Source organism: Condylura cristata, unplaced genomic scaffold, assembly GCF_000260355.1.
Source record: "Condylura cristata isolate star-nosed mole 26May11 unplaced genomic scaffold, ConCri1.0 scaffold00004, whole genome shotgun sequence".
Lineage (NCBI taxonomy): Eukaryota > Metazoa > Chordata > Mammalia > Eulipotyphla > Talpidae > Condylura > Condylura cristata.
The window spans coordinates 55,437,544-55,454,517 of NW_004567105.1; the positions used below are offsets into that span (position 1 = coordinate 55,437,544).

The following is a 16,974-nucleotide window of genomic DNA, read 5'->3' on the forward strand; positions in this document are numbered from 1 at the left end:
TTTTTTTTTTTTTTTTTGGCAATAGACAGTTGGACACAACTCATGAGCATTCTGTATGCAACTGTGTAACTGGATGGCCATGCAACAGCACTTTTGGGGGGACAGGTTAAAGGGGCACAATGATTCCATCGGGAATGTTGTAAGTAGTTCGTATGTGCTACAGGCCTGCCTTTCTTATATCAGTAAAGTCCTGTGAATTTCAGGGTTTTCACCTGCCTTTCAATCAAAGCTAAGCCAAGTTTGCAAAAACTTACATTATTTCCTTTCTCTCGGAGCAGCTTCAGGTTGTCTTTACATTGTTTGAGCTCATCTGTGATTGATTGTTTTTCCTGCTCAGTCATTTCAAACTTCAACTTCAGCTCTGAGAGTACAGTCTTTGTCTTTTCATACTAAAGGCAAAGAAAAAAGAGTGTGCAGACTCAACTTAAAATGGGTATGAAGTTATGGTTCTAGCTAGGTTTAGTCACCCTGTAACAGCAAAGTCAAGCCTTTTTGTTCTAAGGAGGATAAGGATTATTTGCACTAGTAGTAAGTCTTTAATGTTAACTTGTTTCTATGTTGGAAGTTTTTGACCCTGGAGTTAAAAAGTAAAGGAAAGTCACCTTTTGCCATTGTTTTCTAATACAAAGATCACTTGTTCCACTGAGCTAAGGGAGAAAAGTAAAATTTCAAGGTGAATAAAAGAAAGACAAATGAAGAAAACCTCCATAGCCTAATTAAACAGCAAGGTCAGGATGTCAGTTTATATCCTGGTGAGCAAAATCATGCAAGTCATTTTAGATTTGAAGTAAAAAATACCTACTGCCAGTTGGCCTTCCTTCATCCAGCATCACTGTGTCTAGATAAGTAAATTTCCTAGGCAAATGAAGCACATAAATGTATGTAAGGTGCCAAACACTATGACTGGGACATTTCCATGTCTCCAATTATAACTTACAAGCACCAATTAAAAGTAACTTTAAAAAATAACTTTTTAAAATTTGTTTCTGATAAACAATTTTCCACAGTAAAAGTACCACTTCCTGCTCTGGAAAACAGTTCACAAAACAGTTCAGATGAACTAACTATTACCGACACAGGTGAGGCCAATGCAAAACAGTGTGGTTTGCTTCAACTTTACGCGCCGTGGAAAGTGGAATTAAAGACTAGTTTGACTTCAAGCTACTGCATCTTATACGCAAGCTGGGTAACCAGTCAAAGAGCAGAGACTGTTCTGCTCCTGGCTGTGGCTTCCACTGATCCTTTCTGCCATCTCTGAATGCTTTAGGGGATAAGAAAGACAAAGTAAGACTGAGTGTAAAATAAATAAACCATAGATCTGGCATGAAAAGTTCCACCTCTTCCATTAAATAGAGCCCATGAGGGTGGAAACTTTCAGTTCCTTTCTGTCTACAGCCTAAAAATTCCTCTATAATTGCTTCTGGGATAATACAAATACCTTGGAGTGACTTATTAGGACTTCATCATTTATTTACTCCAAAAGATAAATATTAAGAAAAATGTGAATGTCTAAAAACATTAGACAGAAGAGGTGGGACTAGAGTACTAGGGTCAGTAAGTCAGAAACTTGGAAAAATGGTATGGGTACAGAGAGGAAGTGAAAATGAAAGGAACTCCATATTACCTAACAATGTTCCCAGAATAAACCTGCTTAGTTTCCTAGACAATGAACTAATGCGTAAGGTTCATGAATTTTTGACAGTCTGTGGACTTTCTTCCAGAAGGCAGAAGGATACCACCAAGCTGCTAAGGCAAATTCAATAACTTGACTGGTCCCTGCACCTTAGGACATAATAAATTCTCAATGATTTGATTCCTAAAGAATAACTGGAAAGCGCTTTGCTGACCAAAATTCTCTTACTTTCCATCATTCTTACCTCTAGCCTGCCCTACCCACCAGACCACTTGATCATTTCTCTATCCCAACACTTGTGAAGCATAATGGAAGGAAGGCAACTCAGCTACAAAGATTCTGCTGTTTACGTTTTGTATGTGAGTGGGGAGCCAAAAGGGTAAAACTCAGCTTTCCTGAGTCAATCTTTGCAGGGTGGACTTGTGTGTTCCATGTTTTATGAATTCCTAAATGGCAGATATTTCTAACAAACTAAAATACAGGTACTTTCCAAGGACAAATATAAGATGATACACCACTGTTTCTTTTTTTTTTTTTTTCATACCGAGGGGTCTAATTTACTTTTCTTATGAACTTTTTCACACCTTGCTTAGATATTGTTTTTATTCCATTTTACATTCTAACTTGGAGGTAAGAAATGAGCTCAATTCTGACTAAAAGGGAAATACAACATAATATTATCAAAACCTCTGTCCTTCATAAAAACATGGATTTGCTGACTTTGTAATAACTTAGCCTGTTACAGAGGTGAAGATACATAATCATGATACTGTACACATTAAGCATTATTCTATGAGAGTGAGGAGAAATGTTAAAAAGGAAGATAAGTGCATTAATAAAAGGTAGTAATTAATTTGCAGTGAATCACACGGATATAAGAACTTCATTAAAGAATATTTTAGTTACAGAAGAATGTAGTCTATAAAGTATATATATGTCTATATATATAGTATAGACTCGACATCAGGACAAACAGAAAGGGAAGTAAGTTTACATTACAAAGGGGTATGATGACTACACATCATTTCACGTGGAAAACACTCAACAAGAAAATAGGAAAGAAACATACTGACAAGATCAGACATATTTTTAAATGTGCTGCATTTAATGCAATCCAAAAGCTATGAACAATTTGAATGCTGTGACAACATGCCACTGCCATTTGTGGAAACAGTTAAAGCATTTTGCACTGATTGCTCAGTGACCAGAAACAGACAAATAAGTAACGCAACGAAACTGCTAATGCATTCATAGTAACATACAACAGAATCATCTCCCAACCACAGCATTCTTCCCAGATTTTGAAAGAATTACGGCATATGGACTGGAAGGACACAAAGTGCTTACAGTATTAAATACTAGGATATTTACTTTGGCACAAAATTTGTGTTCCAACCAAATAAAATTAGATTTCTTTCAAAACACATATCCTTAGCAAGAAGGTAAAAACGAACATATTACAAAAGCAGTATGTTCACACATAAATAAATAAATAATGTTACAGGTTTTGTTTTTTCTTTAGAAACAAACATGAAGACAGAAAAACAACATCATTTCTAAGTTCAGGATACTACAAGGAAAGAAAAGTGCAAAGAAAAACTGTATTGATTAAACATCTTTTGAAAACAATTTCGGGGAAATTCATTATTAAAGACAAAACGTTGTCTTCAACATCCTTCCATTTAAAATGAATCCTTCAATTAAAAGAGCCTACAACTGGAGTGGTTCTTGACTGGTAGGTTAAGTAGCATCAGCCTTCTTTTCCCCCTAGTTTCCTAGGAGTCAATGTAGGAAGCAGCAAAAGGACAGTAAAACTGATCACAAGTCTTACTGCCCTGTAGTTAACGTCAAGGGTTTGTGCAGGAAAAGGCTGGTGGGGTTTTCACTCTAAAGTCAACCCTCCCCATTTTTAACATCATGCCCAATGACACTTTTTTGAAAAGACGCCCATGTCATTTTAAGAAAAATGACATGAAAGGTGAACATGCACATTTGAGAAGGGAGGGAGAAGGAACAAAGTAAAAGGCCATGGAACATATGTTTGACTAGCTGGCTAGGAGGTAAATATAAGTAAACATATCAGGCCAGTTTCACCTGAGGGATTTAAACAGCATTGAATGTGATTCCAGTTTGCTTTCTGAAAGTATTCTAAATTAAATATGATATTGTCTTCGAAAGATAATAAATTGCATGATCTGATACAAAAGTCTTCTCAATTAACTGGCAGAAAGGAAATCTTAATGTAATTTTGTATGTTCATATATTTGAGATCAAACCCTACTGATGCACAGCTAGAAATCAACAGAGCTATGCACCAATATCAACTTTGTGACAGCTAATGTGACTTCTGCTTCCCTTTACTTCTAACTAGCATGGATATCTGATTTGCTTTTGGCTTTAAGTCCAATCATAATTGGGCTCATAATGTCTTTTCGCTTTACCTCTTTCTGTACATCCTTTGCTTGGTTTTCAGCCTTACTGAGAAGAGTTTTTAAATCTGCTGAATCCCGAAGATGCTGTTCTTTCAAGGATCCCACTTGACTCTCAAGTTCTTTCCTGGTCATCTGAAGGATGCTGAGGTCACTGGTAAGCTCTAAACTCTGCTTCTGAGAACTGCAACATAAATTTTGATAGGTAGTTACTCATGAAGAAGCTAAATATAGCAGAAAGTCAATTTCTTATTTACACTTCACTAGGAGGGAAGAGGTAGATTTCAGAGGTAGATTTCAGAGGAAGAAAGAAAATTAAAGAAAAAGAGAGTAAGATATCTTCAATAAGTAAAAGGCATTGTTATGCCAAAAGATTCAAGTTTAAAATTGAGGCCATTTTCAGATAATCAAATATACTCTAAGGTCTAAATTTTAAAAACAGAAGTAGAAGGTGACTAACTTTTTACTTTATCACATATTAGTTATATCATAAAATGATTCAGTGTTGGTCTTCTACAGAAAAACTACATATTTCAACTACTTTTTTCTAAAAAATAAGAACTGAATAGGGTGGGAGACAGAAACTAAAAGTAAAGATAAACCAAATCAAATGAGAAGATATGCCAAACTGGGGGAAAAGCATGGAATAAAGGACCAGGGACTGTGTTCTGGATTCAAGTTCTACCACTATTTAGTGTGTAATGTTGAGCAAATCACTTAATTGGTGCAATTTCATTCTCTGTACAAGCATTTCCTTGTGAGTTTTAAGATCTGTGTCAGGCATCATGTTAGGCTGACACAAAATAACACAAGGAGAGTCTCAGTGCCCTCCACTGTCAAATAAGAGGGTTGAAATATTTGTCAGATCAATATTGCTAGGAATTTACTGGCATATAAGACCCTGTGAAGGAAGACTTGCTTTTAGATACTACTTAAATGGTGGGGAGGCTTACTAAATAAATTTACAAAAATAGAGAACTGGAAAAATTTAGAAAACAGATGTAATTTGTCTTCAGTAGGTTATGTCTTTAGGCATAGAACCTGACCAGTGGTTTAATATACTTCACTCTTTTGGAGTACATGTTTCTAACTCATTTAGAGTTTGCAGGCTTGCTTTTCAACACTTAAAATTTGAAGCAATTAAAAAAAATAGCAATGAACAATCTGACAGATTCTAGTTAATCACACCTCAAATATGAGGGATGAAGCCTGAATCTTCAAAATATCTGTAATTCCCAAATAATAATAATCTTAAAATAATCCTGGCAATCAAACAATATTTGTCATTTGATAGAATACAAAATGGATTCAGTAAAATCCTAGACTCGAGTGCCTGCATCATTTTACATACTTTATACGAAACAATGAGCCCAAATCAGTTGGTGTTCACATTCCTCTCCCACCTCCCCCCCCACATGCAAGCATACACACATGCACACAAGTACACACACAGAGCTGTGTTTTGGCCCTAGATTTTATCCTATTCATATTTTAGAATTGCTTTTACAAACTTACACATGTTACAAATAAATAATTGTTTTATTCTTTATTGTTAATTATCTCTAAACATTTAAAAAGTAATATTACATAAATGTATAAATATGAAAAGACTGTGGAAAACTGCCACTAGGAGAGAAATAAGTACTTTATAGATACTGAGAATAGTAACTAGGAGCTCTAGGGAATAAATCAGCACATTTTGTTCCTTTAGCTAGTTCTTGGTTTTTTAAATGTATAATCAAATTGTAATAGTTTTTGTTTCTACAAATAGATAAAAAAACTTACTATTTTGTGCTAGTTCTTTCCTTATTTGGTTCCACTGAAGTTTGTTTTCTATAGGAACTAAGTTCAGTAACTGAGTTTTGCTAACCTTAATATTCTTCATGAGTGTAAATACAAGGTTAACAAGAGAATAATGATTCTCATTTTTGGTATGCTGACCGAGAATACTAAAATAGGGAGATAGATTGATTAAGAGTGATATCAATGATAAGCATGTAATACTTCCATATACTTAATGAGAACGCAGGTGTTTAAATATGGAAAGGAACAAATAAATGTTAGACTATGCAGCAAATGTTGGTGGAAAAACAGGACTCTAATAAACTTGCTGGAAAAAAATATATTGCCCTAATCAGTTTGCCTATAAAGTACAGGATGTTAGCAAAATTTAACTGGTTTTAGGGAATTCTTGATTTTATATGTCATTCTCTTTCTATAATCCTGTTTGAAATTCAGATTTTGAATTTATACCTTTCAACAGTATAAATCCTTTATTATAGACATCTCCCTTATTAATATAAGGGATCACTGATGTGAAAACAAACTTGCGTTTGAAATTTTATAATTATTCAGTTTGTAGGGCAACTTCAATCATTAATGTAGATCATGGTTGTTTATTCAGGGCTTTTTTTCATGGGGAAAGGGGATTTAATGAGTCTGTATTCTGTAAGGAAACCCAAAGGAAAGGTCATGCAGGACGATAGTAGTGTCAGAAATAAAATGTTGGAATATTCACTTAGTATGGCTAACCTGCCAAATAGCTACACAGAATCTGATGAAAATTTTCCTCAAGATATCCAAACCTCAAAATTAATTTGATTGAGATGGAAATTTAAGATAAATATTTTGAAGCTAAAAGAGTTCTTGCATACTTGTGCAATTCTTTTTCTTGACGCTGCAGTTCTGATGATAGCAAAACATTTTCCTTTTTTAGAGAACGGCATTCAGTTTCCAATACATTCCATTCCTTTCTCAGCTTCTCCAGTTCACCTACGATAGTCCCAAAACACATTCATTAATACAGGAACCTAATTTCCACAGTCAATCAGAGGATAAAGGAAAATATTCAGAGAAGAACATATTTTAACCCCTTAAACACATGTAGATTTATATGGCCATTCTTTGATTCCTATCTTTGCATCTGTATCTCAGGGGCGTCTCATTTCCTTGAACATCTGTAGTATTTTTGCCCATTCATTTTCATAAGACAAATAGTTTTTAATAGTGTTTAAATAAGATAAAAATGTAAAAAAAAAGTAATGTTTTGTAGAACTTACAATGAAGAATGCTTATAACCCCCAATATAAAAACAGTACTTTACATAACCAATTGTTATCACAACAGAGAAATAGCCTGAATTTGTACAAATTATTAAGTTATCATTGTCAAGAGTTAAGAGCTTTCTGTAAAATATATTTATTCACCTTGTAGCCTTGTAGCTTCTTCTCTCTGCTGGTCTTCACATTGTTGACACCGAAGCTGAAAACTGTTTTGCAGACTCGTGATTTCTTTCTCATATTCTGAGGCTGCTTTCCGCCACCGCTCAAGCTCAGCTCGCACTTTCTTAAGCTCTTCTTGTAAAGATGTAATGTCAACGTCCCGCTCAGAGGCAGCCTTTTCTGCTGCTTGATGAAGGAGCAAAATTTCATCTCGGGCACTAAGCAATTCATTTCGAGTGCTTGTGATTTTACTGTCCTTTTCTTCCCGGAGATTCTCGATCTCAACATGTAACCTCTGCAGTTGGGCTGAAAAGTATATTTATTCATCACTTTCTTTGTCCATAGTAATTAAGAATAAAACAACTCATGGGATTATAGTTACTGTACTGCCCTGGTTGTCAGAGCATTTGTTGCTTTTGATTGAAATGTACAACAATCCACATTTAATTCAGAGAATGCCAAAATAAAGATATACAAAAAAGAAAACCAAAGTGATCTGTATTCTCCCCCACAGTTCCTAACATTTGGTACTTATTCATCTTGATTTTTTTCTATGCATTTATATACATATAAAAAAATACAGAGTGATTATAATATATATACAGTGTTCTCTATTCTGCTGATGATAAACATCTTTAAATAATAAAAATAGTTACATTATAACTACTTCGGAGTGTTTCTTTTAGACATTTTAGGTTGCTCGGTTTTTAATTACTATAAACAATACCACTTATAATGAAATCCTGATTTTTTTCTCAGGGTTAATTCCAAGACATAGAATTCCTTGGTCAAATGGCAAGTGCTAGCAAAACCCCAGTTCAATGCAAATTGCTGTTCAAATGTCAGCTCCTTAAAGGTGACTTTTCTGATGACACATTTGAAAAACCCCTGTGGGGCCTACTTGGTGGCACAGGGGTTAAAGTCTCAGCACTATCCAACCTATCATCAGCCACTACAACAAGAGTTCAATTCCCAGCCAGGGAGCTAATGCACATAACACAGCAGATCTCTTCTGTCTCACTTGCTGCTCCCTTCAGCAGTGTTTTTCAGTAGATTTCACCTATTCTGCTTCCTATTCTGTCTCCATTGAATCCTCTCACTGCTGACTCCCACATCTCTGGAACTCTGGCTTATATGCCAGTTCTTGTATGCATGCATGCATGCATAAATAAATAAATCCTTAAAAAAAAAAAACACCTCTGTCATTCTCTAGCACTTTACTCTCCTTATTGGACACCACATTATACATTTACTTTTCCACTAGACTCCATATCTCACTCATGTGGGTTCTATCCTCAATATTAGCAAAGTAAACAATTAATGGCTGAATGAATGAATAAACTGACAAAATTAATGAATTAATGAATTTTTTTTCAAAGATGTGGTCTTGGGGACCCATGAGTCAAACTAGAAACAATTTGAACAGAACCATACTTGGTTCAGAACTAGAAAACTAGTCTTATTACTATAACACAAGAAAATTTTAAGTGGGAAACATTTCCATATATAGAAATGAAAAATAGTGAAAAAAAAAATTAGGTCGGAGAGAGGGGGCAGCTGCCTCATAAGTTAAAACAATAATTAGGCCTTTTATGTTTGTTGGCAGCAAAGAGAGGTAACACATTCAAAATCTGAAAAGATACAATGGCCAGAGCACTAAGACGATCATGGTCTTGTAGATAAAGGCCTGTAATGCAAATACTGGCACTAGAGGGCAGTAAGTGATGCTTAGGTAAGCACACTTTAAGACAAAAGGTAGCAAGCACAAAACCTTTACAGAAAACTACCCATACACAGTACAAGAAGGAATGTATATTCAAATGAGTTTACATACACCAATAGATAATGACATTAAACTCAAGTAAAAATTTAAAGAGTTTTTAATTTAAAATACACATACAACCTACCCCAGAAATTCTAATTTGACCATAGTAAAATTTTTAAATAACTCAAGTGTTCCACACAAAAAAAGAGAACATGCCAAAGGTTTTTTTTTTTTTTCTCCCCAGAACATTTTAGGACAAGTATCATCAGTCTGAGGCAGTGATACCCTGTTTCTTCTGATCTGTGATAACCTGCCTATTTAACTTCTCTCTCCACCTCTCCAAGTAAGTTTTCAAATAACATTGGTTCCTTCCTTGACAATAAAGGCTAGGTAATTTTGCTTTAGGAATTTTACAGTGGCATGGGAAATAAAGACATCTTGAGGCATCTCACAATTATAGTCTCATATTTCCAGGAGCTCATGGTGGGCATGAAGAGTAGCCTTTACCAATGAATACAGTGGTTAACAGAGGAGAGGGGGAAAGAGAGTCAGAGCAAAGGGTAGAGCAGAGTCAAAGTGATAGTGACACTAGAAATTTTATGGTAGGTGAGTCAAACAAACATACATTTCAAGGTGTGAAGTTACACTCCTGAAATATATAACTTTGAAACAAATGTAAATCAACACAAACTGGCTAAATGAAAGAAAGAAAAAATATGCCACGAAACAAACTCTGATGCACAGAAGAACTTAAACTAATTTCCTGTATATAGGATGTTGGTAGTCATTCACTATATAACCCACAAAGTATCACCAAATTCCTACCTTCACTCCTGCTCTTCCCATTCCAAAGGTCCACTGGGTAATTGTGTCTTGCATGTTAAAAGCCCACCAAGGCTCTCCCTGGTGGCGCAGCGGGTTAAAGCACTGCACTAAGCTTAAGCCACTTCCGCATGAGTTCGATTCCGGCCTGCCCCGGAGAAGTCCACATGGCGAGGCAGACCTCTCCTGACCTGCCCGCTGCTCCCCTCAGCAGTGTACTTCGTCGATCTGCCTGTTCTGCTCCCCACTCTGTCTCTGGTGAATCCTCTCACCCTCTGCATCTCTGGCCTGTACCCCAGTTCCATATGAATAAATAAATAAAATCTTTAAAAAAAAAAAAAGCCCACCAAGAGAACAATTATAGCCTGAGATACCATAAAAAAAGGGAACCACCTGCAATCCCACTTTTCATTCTTTTTCTATCTAAAAATAAACAACAACAATGTTTATACCTTGAAGAACCTGTATTTGTTTAGTGGATTCTTCAACTTGATTTCGATAGGCTTTTCTTTCTTCTTCCAAAAGAGCTAAAAGTAAAACACAGTATTTTGTGAGTTAATCGAAGCATTCAGAATTGATTAGCTGGAAATTTCTAAGAAATTTTCTCTTAAAGCTTATTGAAGGAAACAAAAATTAGTCAGCAATATCAGTATTAAGAGTTAAAGATTTAGGAGTGAAAAAACCAGTAGTATGTAATAAATATATTTAATTGAGTAGTCGAGTTTTCTAGACCTTGTAGCACCAAGACAACATGTGCTAGTCTTCAAATAAGAAGCATTCTTGTAGTTGTTAATCAGTATTGGAGCTTACACATTAAAAAGCAGATTTTAAAATGGTCATGTTTTACTACCAAGCATATAGTAAGTACTGGTAAGGTAACTGTTATTTGCTAAAAATTTTAAATCATAACTAAATACATTAACCTGGTGCTCTAAAAAGTTAAAGTGACATGAACACCAATTTTAATTTCTTCAAGAAAAGCAAAGTAAAGAAGTACAGAAGTGCTTAGTCTGCCAGTCTCCCCCCAAAATGAATCGTCTTCTCTGTCAACAAGTCCATTTTCAAGAACATGAGGAGATTCCACAGGTTATTTATTTTCTCTACATTTTAAAACTTTCTAAGGTGTAATTGATTATAACCAGGTAGTTACTGTGAATGATATAGACATGCAAGGTCTAGGGAATAGCACTGATCCCATTAGCCTATATAATATTACAAGAAGTAAGCAATTTGAAAATAAAGTGGTTGAGATATTAGGAGGTTTGCTATCTTAATCTTGTCTGGTTTTTGAATTTACTGGTGAACACACAATAAAACATAGGAAATACACATTTCCCTTATCTCTGAGTACCTATTTTTAATGCTTTCCCCCTTCTGTTGTACTTACAATGTAATTAACTACTAAGATCTTTCATTAGTACAAGTCTTTCTTGATATTCGTATCAACAATGTGAATGAAGTAGAGCAACTCTCCCAATTTTATTAACTTGAAATATAAATTCAGAGAGGTTAAGTGAATCTCACATATCAAATAAAGTAGTGGATCTGAATCAGATACCATGCCTTTAAACTCCACCTTTGGGGCCATCAGTTACATAATGTTTTCATGTTGCACCCCCTAAAAAAAAAATCACATAATCTTGATCTCACCTTGAAGTTCAAAGCATTTTTGTTTACTTGCTCTAGCTAGCTCTTGGGCTTCAATCAACTCCTTGCGAAGATGCTGAATTTCTTGTTTTGCCTCAATTTCTGACTGTGCACCCTGCAAGTCATCTGACAAAAATGTTTATTTTAAAAGCAAGAGTTAGTACCACCAATTAATCTCTACAAAGATTAGTAATCTCTTTCATGTTTAGACATACATAATTAAACAACATAGCACACATGAGTTAAACACATTTTAGAAGCAAACTATATTAAGCATTTTAGTCATTTCACCCTGGGGAAAGAGCATAAGTACTGTTAAATATAATAACACTTCTGCCAATGGCACTATAAGATAAATATATTCATTTATACTTAAGTATATATTTCATTCATGTAAAATCTGAAGTTCAGTGGTGCTATTCAGACATAATGCTATTTTTTATCAATTGTAAAATTTCTTGGTAGCAAGTCAGGAAATTTTCACTTGGAACTTGAACTGGAAATGGAAAAACAGAAACATACTTTTCCTCAAAAAAAGACTAGTGTAGCATGATTTCTCCAGTTGTGGAATACCAAATTAAAACTAGGTTTAAAGCCCATCTATATATATGGACTTCCTCATCACTGTAGTCCCAACACAAAACACATAACAAATAAATTTTTTCTTAATTACTCATTAAAATAACCTAAAGGTTTATCAAAATAAATTAGATCCAGCATGTATGAAATCTTCTGCTACTGAACACTGCATGAAATATATTATACTCTTTTAGTATACTGTGTTCGACCACTACTTTGGTTTATAAGTGCTTTAAGCAGAACAACTTTAATCCATTAAAAAAAACAGCTAAGGAAATTTCACAGTACAGAGTAGATGTCACAAAGACTTATTTTCATACTCATAGATTAGATCTTATTTATCTCTGTCAAATTTTGGACTGTGGTTCATTTATTCTAGTTAACTACCAAGTCTTCCACAAAAGATTTGGCGAGGCAGTTAGAGAGAGAATTTCTAGTGGCAGGAGTACTATCTTAGCAACTATAAAACTTCTCATTCAACACCACATTCTAGAATCTACAAAGGTATTAGCTGCCTATGTCTAGATTGGTCCTTATGTAGGGCATGACCTTATTTTTTGGGGATATTTAGGAAGAAAGTATGATGATGCTTTTTATTTTCAAGTGTCACAGTCTAAAAAAACTACATAAAATCACTCACTAGATTACTTTCCAGTTGTATGTGAGCAGTTTTTTCACCTCAGTACTTTCCTTTGGGCTAAATAATTCTTCATTCTAGGAATTGCCTTGTGTTTAGTAGTTTTCCTAGTCTCTATCCACTAGAGGCCAGTAGCGGTCCCTCTGCATTGTAATAACCAAAATTATTTCCATATATTGCTAAATATCATGGGGGGGGGGAGATAAAACTGGCTCATGTTGAAATCTACTAGAATTTCAAATTCACTTTTTGGCAACTATTATAGTAATAACTGATTCAGGTAGGCAAGAATCCTCCATACATACTAAAACTGAGTAGATAGTAGTCTGAGTATTAATAGGATATTTACATAAATATACAGAGTAATTCATTATCAGGTTCCTTCTGAGGTCATACCCAATATTATTTCTAATATGTTATTGAAAAAATGCATAGCTTGAGTCAAATCAAAGACATACAATATATCCAAGACCGATAGACATTTTATAAAATAACTGTGCTCTTCAAAAACATCAATGTCAAAATATCAAAGAAAGACTGTTCCAGAGTTAAAAGAGACTAAAGAGCTATGACAACTATAACACAATTCAGGACTTTGTTTTGTCATAAAAGACATTGTTGAGACAATTAACAATATGTGAATAAGATTTGTGGATTTGATAATAGTGATGACATCAATATAAATTTCCTAACTTTGAGAACTGTACAATGATTATGTAATAAAATACACAATAATGTATTTAGGAGCAAATGACAGAAAAACAAAATCTGAAACAGATAGATACAATATCACAAAAGTACTGATGACAGATGAAATATATTTAATACAATTATAAAAGGCTATCAAGCTTGTAATTTACTTTCAACAATTCAGGGAGTGATGGAAAGAAGAAGAGGGAGATGGAGAAGAATAAATTAAGTTCAGTAAAATGTTAACCCCAAAGTGGGGTGAAATGTTAACATCTAGAAAATTAGCATGAAGAGTTTATGGGATTCTCTTTTCTATTATTGCAGCTTTTCTATAAGCCTAAATTATCAAAACAAAAATTTTTTAAAATACATACATATACAAATAAATAAAATATAGTAAGACACTGAATCTAGGTGGTGGGCATATATGGGTGCATTTGGTAATCTTCAACGTTGTGTTTGAAATTTTCCTAGTTAACAAAGATTTCTTGAAATTACTAACCCTAATGCCACAATCTAAGAACAAGATACAATCATTTCTACCTAAATTTCTGTTATAATCCTATTTTCCCCTTTGGCATTCTATAATGCATGTGAACTAGGACAATTTTCTTACTTAAATAAGGACACTATAAGTGACTCCCCATTGTCTTAAATCCAGGCATCCTTCTCTGATTTTTAAAGTTCTCCATAACCCAATCATTACTTACTTTCCATTATTGACTAATATATTCAGTTCCTACTAATCTCTTTAGGATCATGACTACTTTCCACATTTATTTTTTCTCATACCATACTCCTTTACACACCCAAATCCACCAATTTTTTTAAAATCCAGGTTCAAAGTTCTTCATTTAACTTCCTACTGCATCTACCCACATAGCAGTCTTTTTTGTTTGACTTCTGGAAATTGACAGCAAAACCCAAGCAAACCAGGAAGTCCTTTTCAGTCTCTTAATTGTCAAAAAAGCATTTACTTTTGTTACACCAACCCATATAAATCATAGGACTTGGGAAGAGACATTTAAGATCAAGTATTCTGTTCATCTCATTTGACAAACAAATAAAAATGCAGAGATCTCAAATGATTTATACATTTGAGAAGTGGTGGAGATAGGACTAGAATTCACATAAATCAAGGTATAATTTAAATGCACATGTTTCATACTTCTGTTCCACACTATATGAAACACACTAAAATCTATATTCTTTTCTAATATAATGTTAGACATATAGGAGCCACTTAACTGCCTGACTAATATTCCAGCTAACCATGATTTTCATAAAATGCACAGATTTTTAAAACTGAACACAATAAGCATAAATGAAGAATGAAGTAATTAAAGGACTTTTATTTTGAGGAAGGGGATCCTTTTATAAATGAAGGATCACATATAACCCATCTTGAAAGTTTATTAAGGTAGACAATTTTTGTTTGTAGTAGAACAAGTCCCTTCATTGGTAAGTTAAGAAACAAACCTGGGTCCCTCCCTGGTGGTGCAGCGGGTTAAAGCACAGCACTACAAAGCTAAAGCCACTTCAGCACGAGTTTGACTCCTGGCCAGGGAGGTGAACCACATGGCATGGTAGACCTCTCCTGACCTGCCAGCTGCTCCCCTCAGCAGCGTATTTCAGCAATCTTTCTGTTGTGCTCCTCACTCTGTCTTTGGTGAATCCTCTCACTGCCCCTACACCTCTACACCTCTGGCCTGTACCCAGTTCTGTATGCATAAATAAATAAATCTTAAAAAAAAAACACAAAAAACAAAACCTAGTTCTTGCTTTCCAAACCAAAAATAATTAACAAAATTTATGTTAAGTAATTTTAAGACAGTACATTTTAGATAATAATAAACTGTTCATAATGATCTACTTTTTGCAAATAAGTTTTTTGTACCACAAAATGAAAAGAATTAGCAGTTTAATTAGAGCAAATAAGACGCATGTATCAAACAACGTAAGGATATGAACTCTACACAATGGTCATGGAAGATACTGAATACATATTAAATATAACAAAATATACACAAATGGCTATATTCAAACTAATCAAGTAGTTAATGTACTCATCTACTTTTCAGAAAACTAAGTGTCAAGCTTTTACCAAAGATGAATAAATTTTTTGTGCTAAGGGTGATCAAAGGATTCCTTGTATTTCATATAGTTGTGTGGGGAAAATACATTATTAGTTTATTGTGAGTTGGATCCACTTTCATAGTGTCTCGTTTTTGTTATGGAAAGGGTCTTTATGTTAACAATCTACTTCATAATCTTGGGGAAAGTCTTGTGATGAGTATTGGTGGCAAGTATTTAGATGAAAGCCTTCTGGATCCAATTTCATTTTATTTAGATTACAAGTTAAATGGAAGTTTAGTAACTATGCTGAGTGGGAAGATTAACAGAATCTTTTTTTCTTTTTAACATAAATGGCATATATTTAAAATTGCTTGGTGTATCAGCTGGGCCAGGGGTCAGCTTTTCACAGACTAAGGTTTAAATACCGCAAAATAAAACTCCACATCACATTAAATGAAACAGTTCTGGCACACAGAATACCTAAAGTAATATCCTAAATTAAAGTTGTTATCTCTGGGCCCTCCCTGGTGGCGCAACAGGTTAAAGCACAGCATTAAGAAGCTAAAGTCATTTCAGCATGAGACTGATCCCTGCCCCGGAGGTGACCCACATGCCTCGGCAGACCTCTCCTGGCACCCCAACAGCTCCCCTCATCTGTGTATTTCCTCAGTCGGCCTGTTCTGTTCCCTCTGTCTCTGGTGAATCCTCTCACCACCCCTGTACTCCAGTTCCATGTGCATAAATAAATCTTTTAAAAAAAAGTTGGTATCTCTGTCTTCAGGTGAGTGAGTGGACATTTAACTGCAACTGTGACCTTTGCTCTAAACATGACTAATACACTCTGAACCACAGTAAAGAGCCAAGTCAAAGCCCTTACTTCTCAAATTCTATTTAATGCATGCATGTTTAATATTGATTTAGTCTTAACATGTTACCTCACTCACTGGCTAGAGGCACTTGGCCAGGTGAGTTTTTTGGTCTTGTAGTTTCAAGTTTGACTGATAAGAACAACTTTTATAATAAAGAAAACCCATTCTTCCATCATAGGTATGTATAACCTTGAGAGGAAGTCCTAGATAGCAGTCTAACTGTGTTTTTTTTTTTTTTTTGCTTTGGCAGCAGCCTCTCTCATGGGTCCCCAACCCTTTGCCATCCCTTCTGACAAGTTAGGCTCCGCCATGACAATTCAATTTCTGGTGGCTCCTTTGCCTTCCCTTTTTTCCTTTGTTGTATTTTTCTACCAGAATTCACCCCTATTGCATAGAATTTCCACATCTAGCTATTGCCTTCTATCTGTCCAAGTCTTATCTTTCACCACTTTTGACCCTCACTGACTGTGTTGTGTTCTTATACACCTCCTTCCCAATGTTATTTCTACTTTAAACATTATTTTTATGGTGTTAGTTTCTTGTTAAAAATATGCATGCCGGCCCTCCCTGGTGGCGCAGCGGGTTAAAGCACAGCATCGAGAATCT

General features: G+C 34.8%; 1 protein-coding gene across 15 annotated transcripts in view; it reads right to left on the reverse strand.

Annotated features, from left to right (window-relative positions):
• SLMAP (sarcolemma associated protein) overlaps window positions 1–16,974 on the reverse strand; it is a 127,985-nt gene that overhangs the window by 6,337 nt on the left and 104,674 nt on the right. For 12 of the 15 annotated variants that reach the window (XM_012720314.1, XM_012720316.1, XM_012720312.1 and 9 more), the window contains 6 exons: window positions 11,521–11,643; window positions 10,323–10,397; window positions 7,269–7,589; window positions 6,717–6,834; window positions 4,075–4,246; window positions 255–389 (listed from right to left, as the gene is read on the reverse strand). In XM_012720314.1, coding sequence (XP_012575768.1) covers window positions 255–389; window positions 4,075–4,246; window positions 6,717–6,834; window positions 7,269–7,589; window positions 10,323–10,397; window positions 11,521–11,643 — 944 coding nt within the window. The remainder of the gene's footprint in view (window positions 1–254; window positions 390–4,074; window positions 4,247–6,716; window positions 6,835–7,268; window positions 7,590–10,322; window positions 10,398–11,520; window positions 11,644–16,974) is intronic. The other 3 variants (XM_012720323.1, XM_012720325.1, XM_012720322.1) reach the window with 1 other exon arrangement.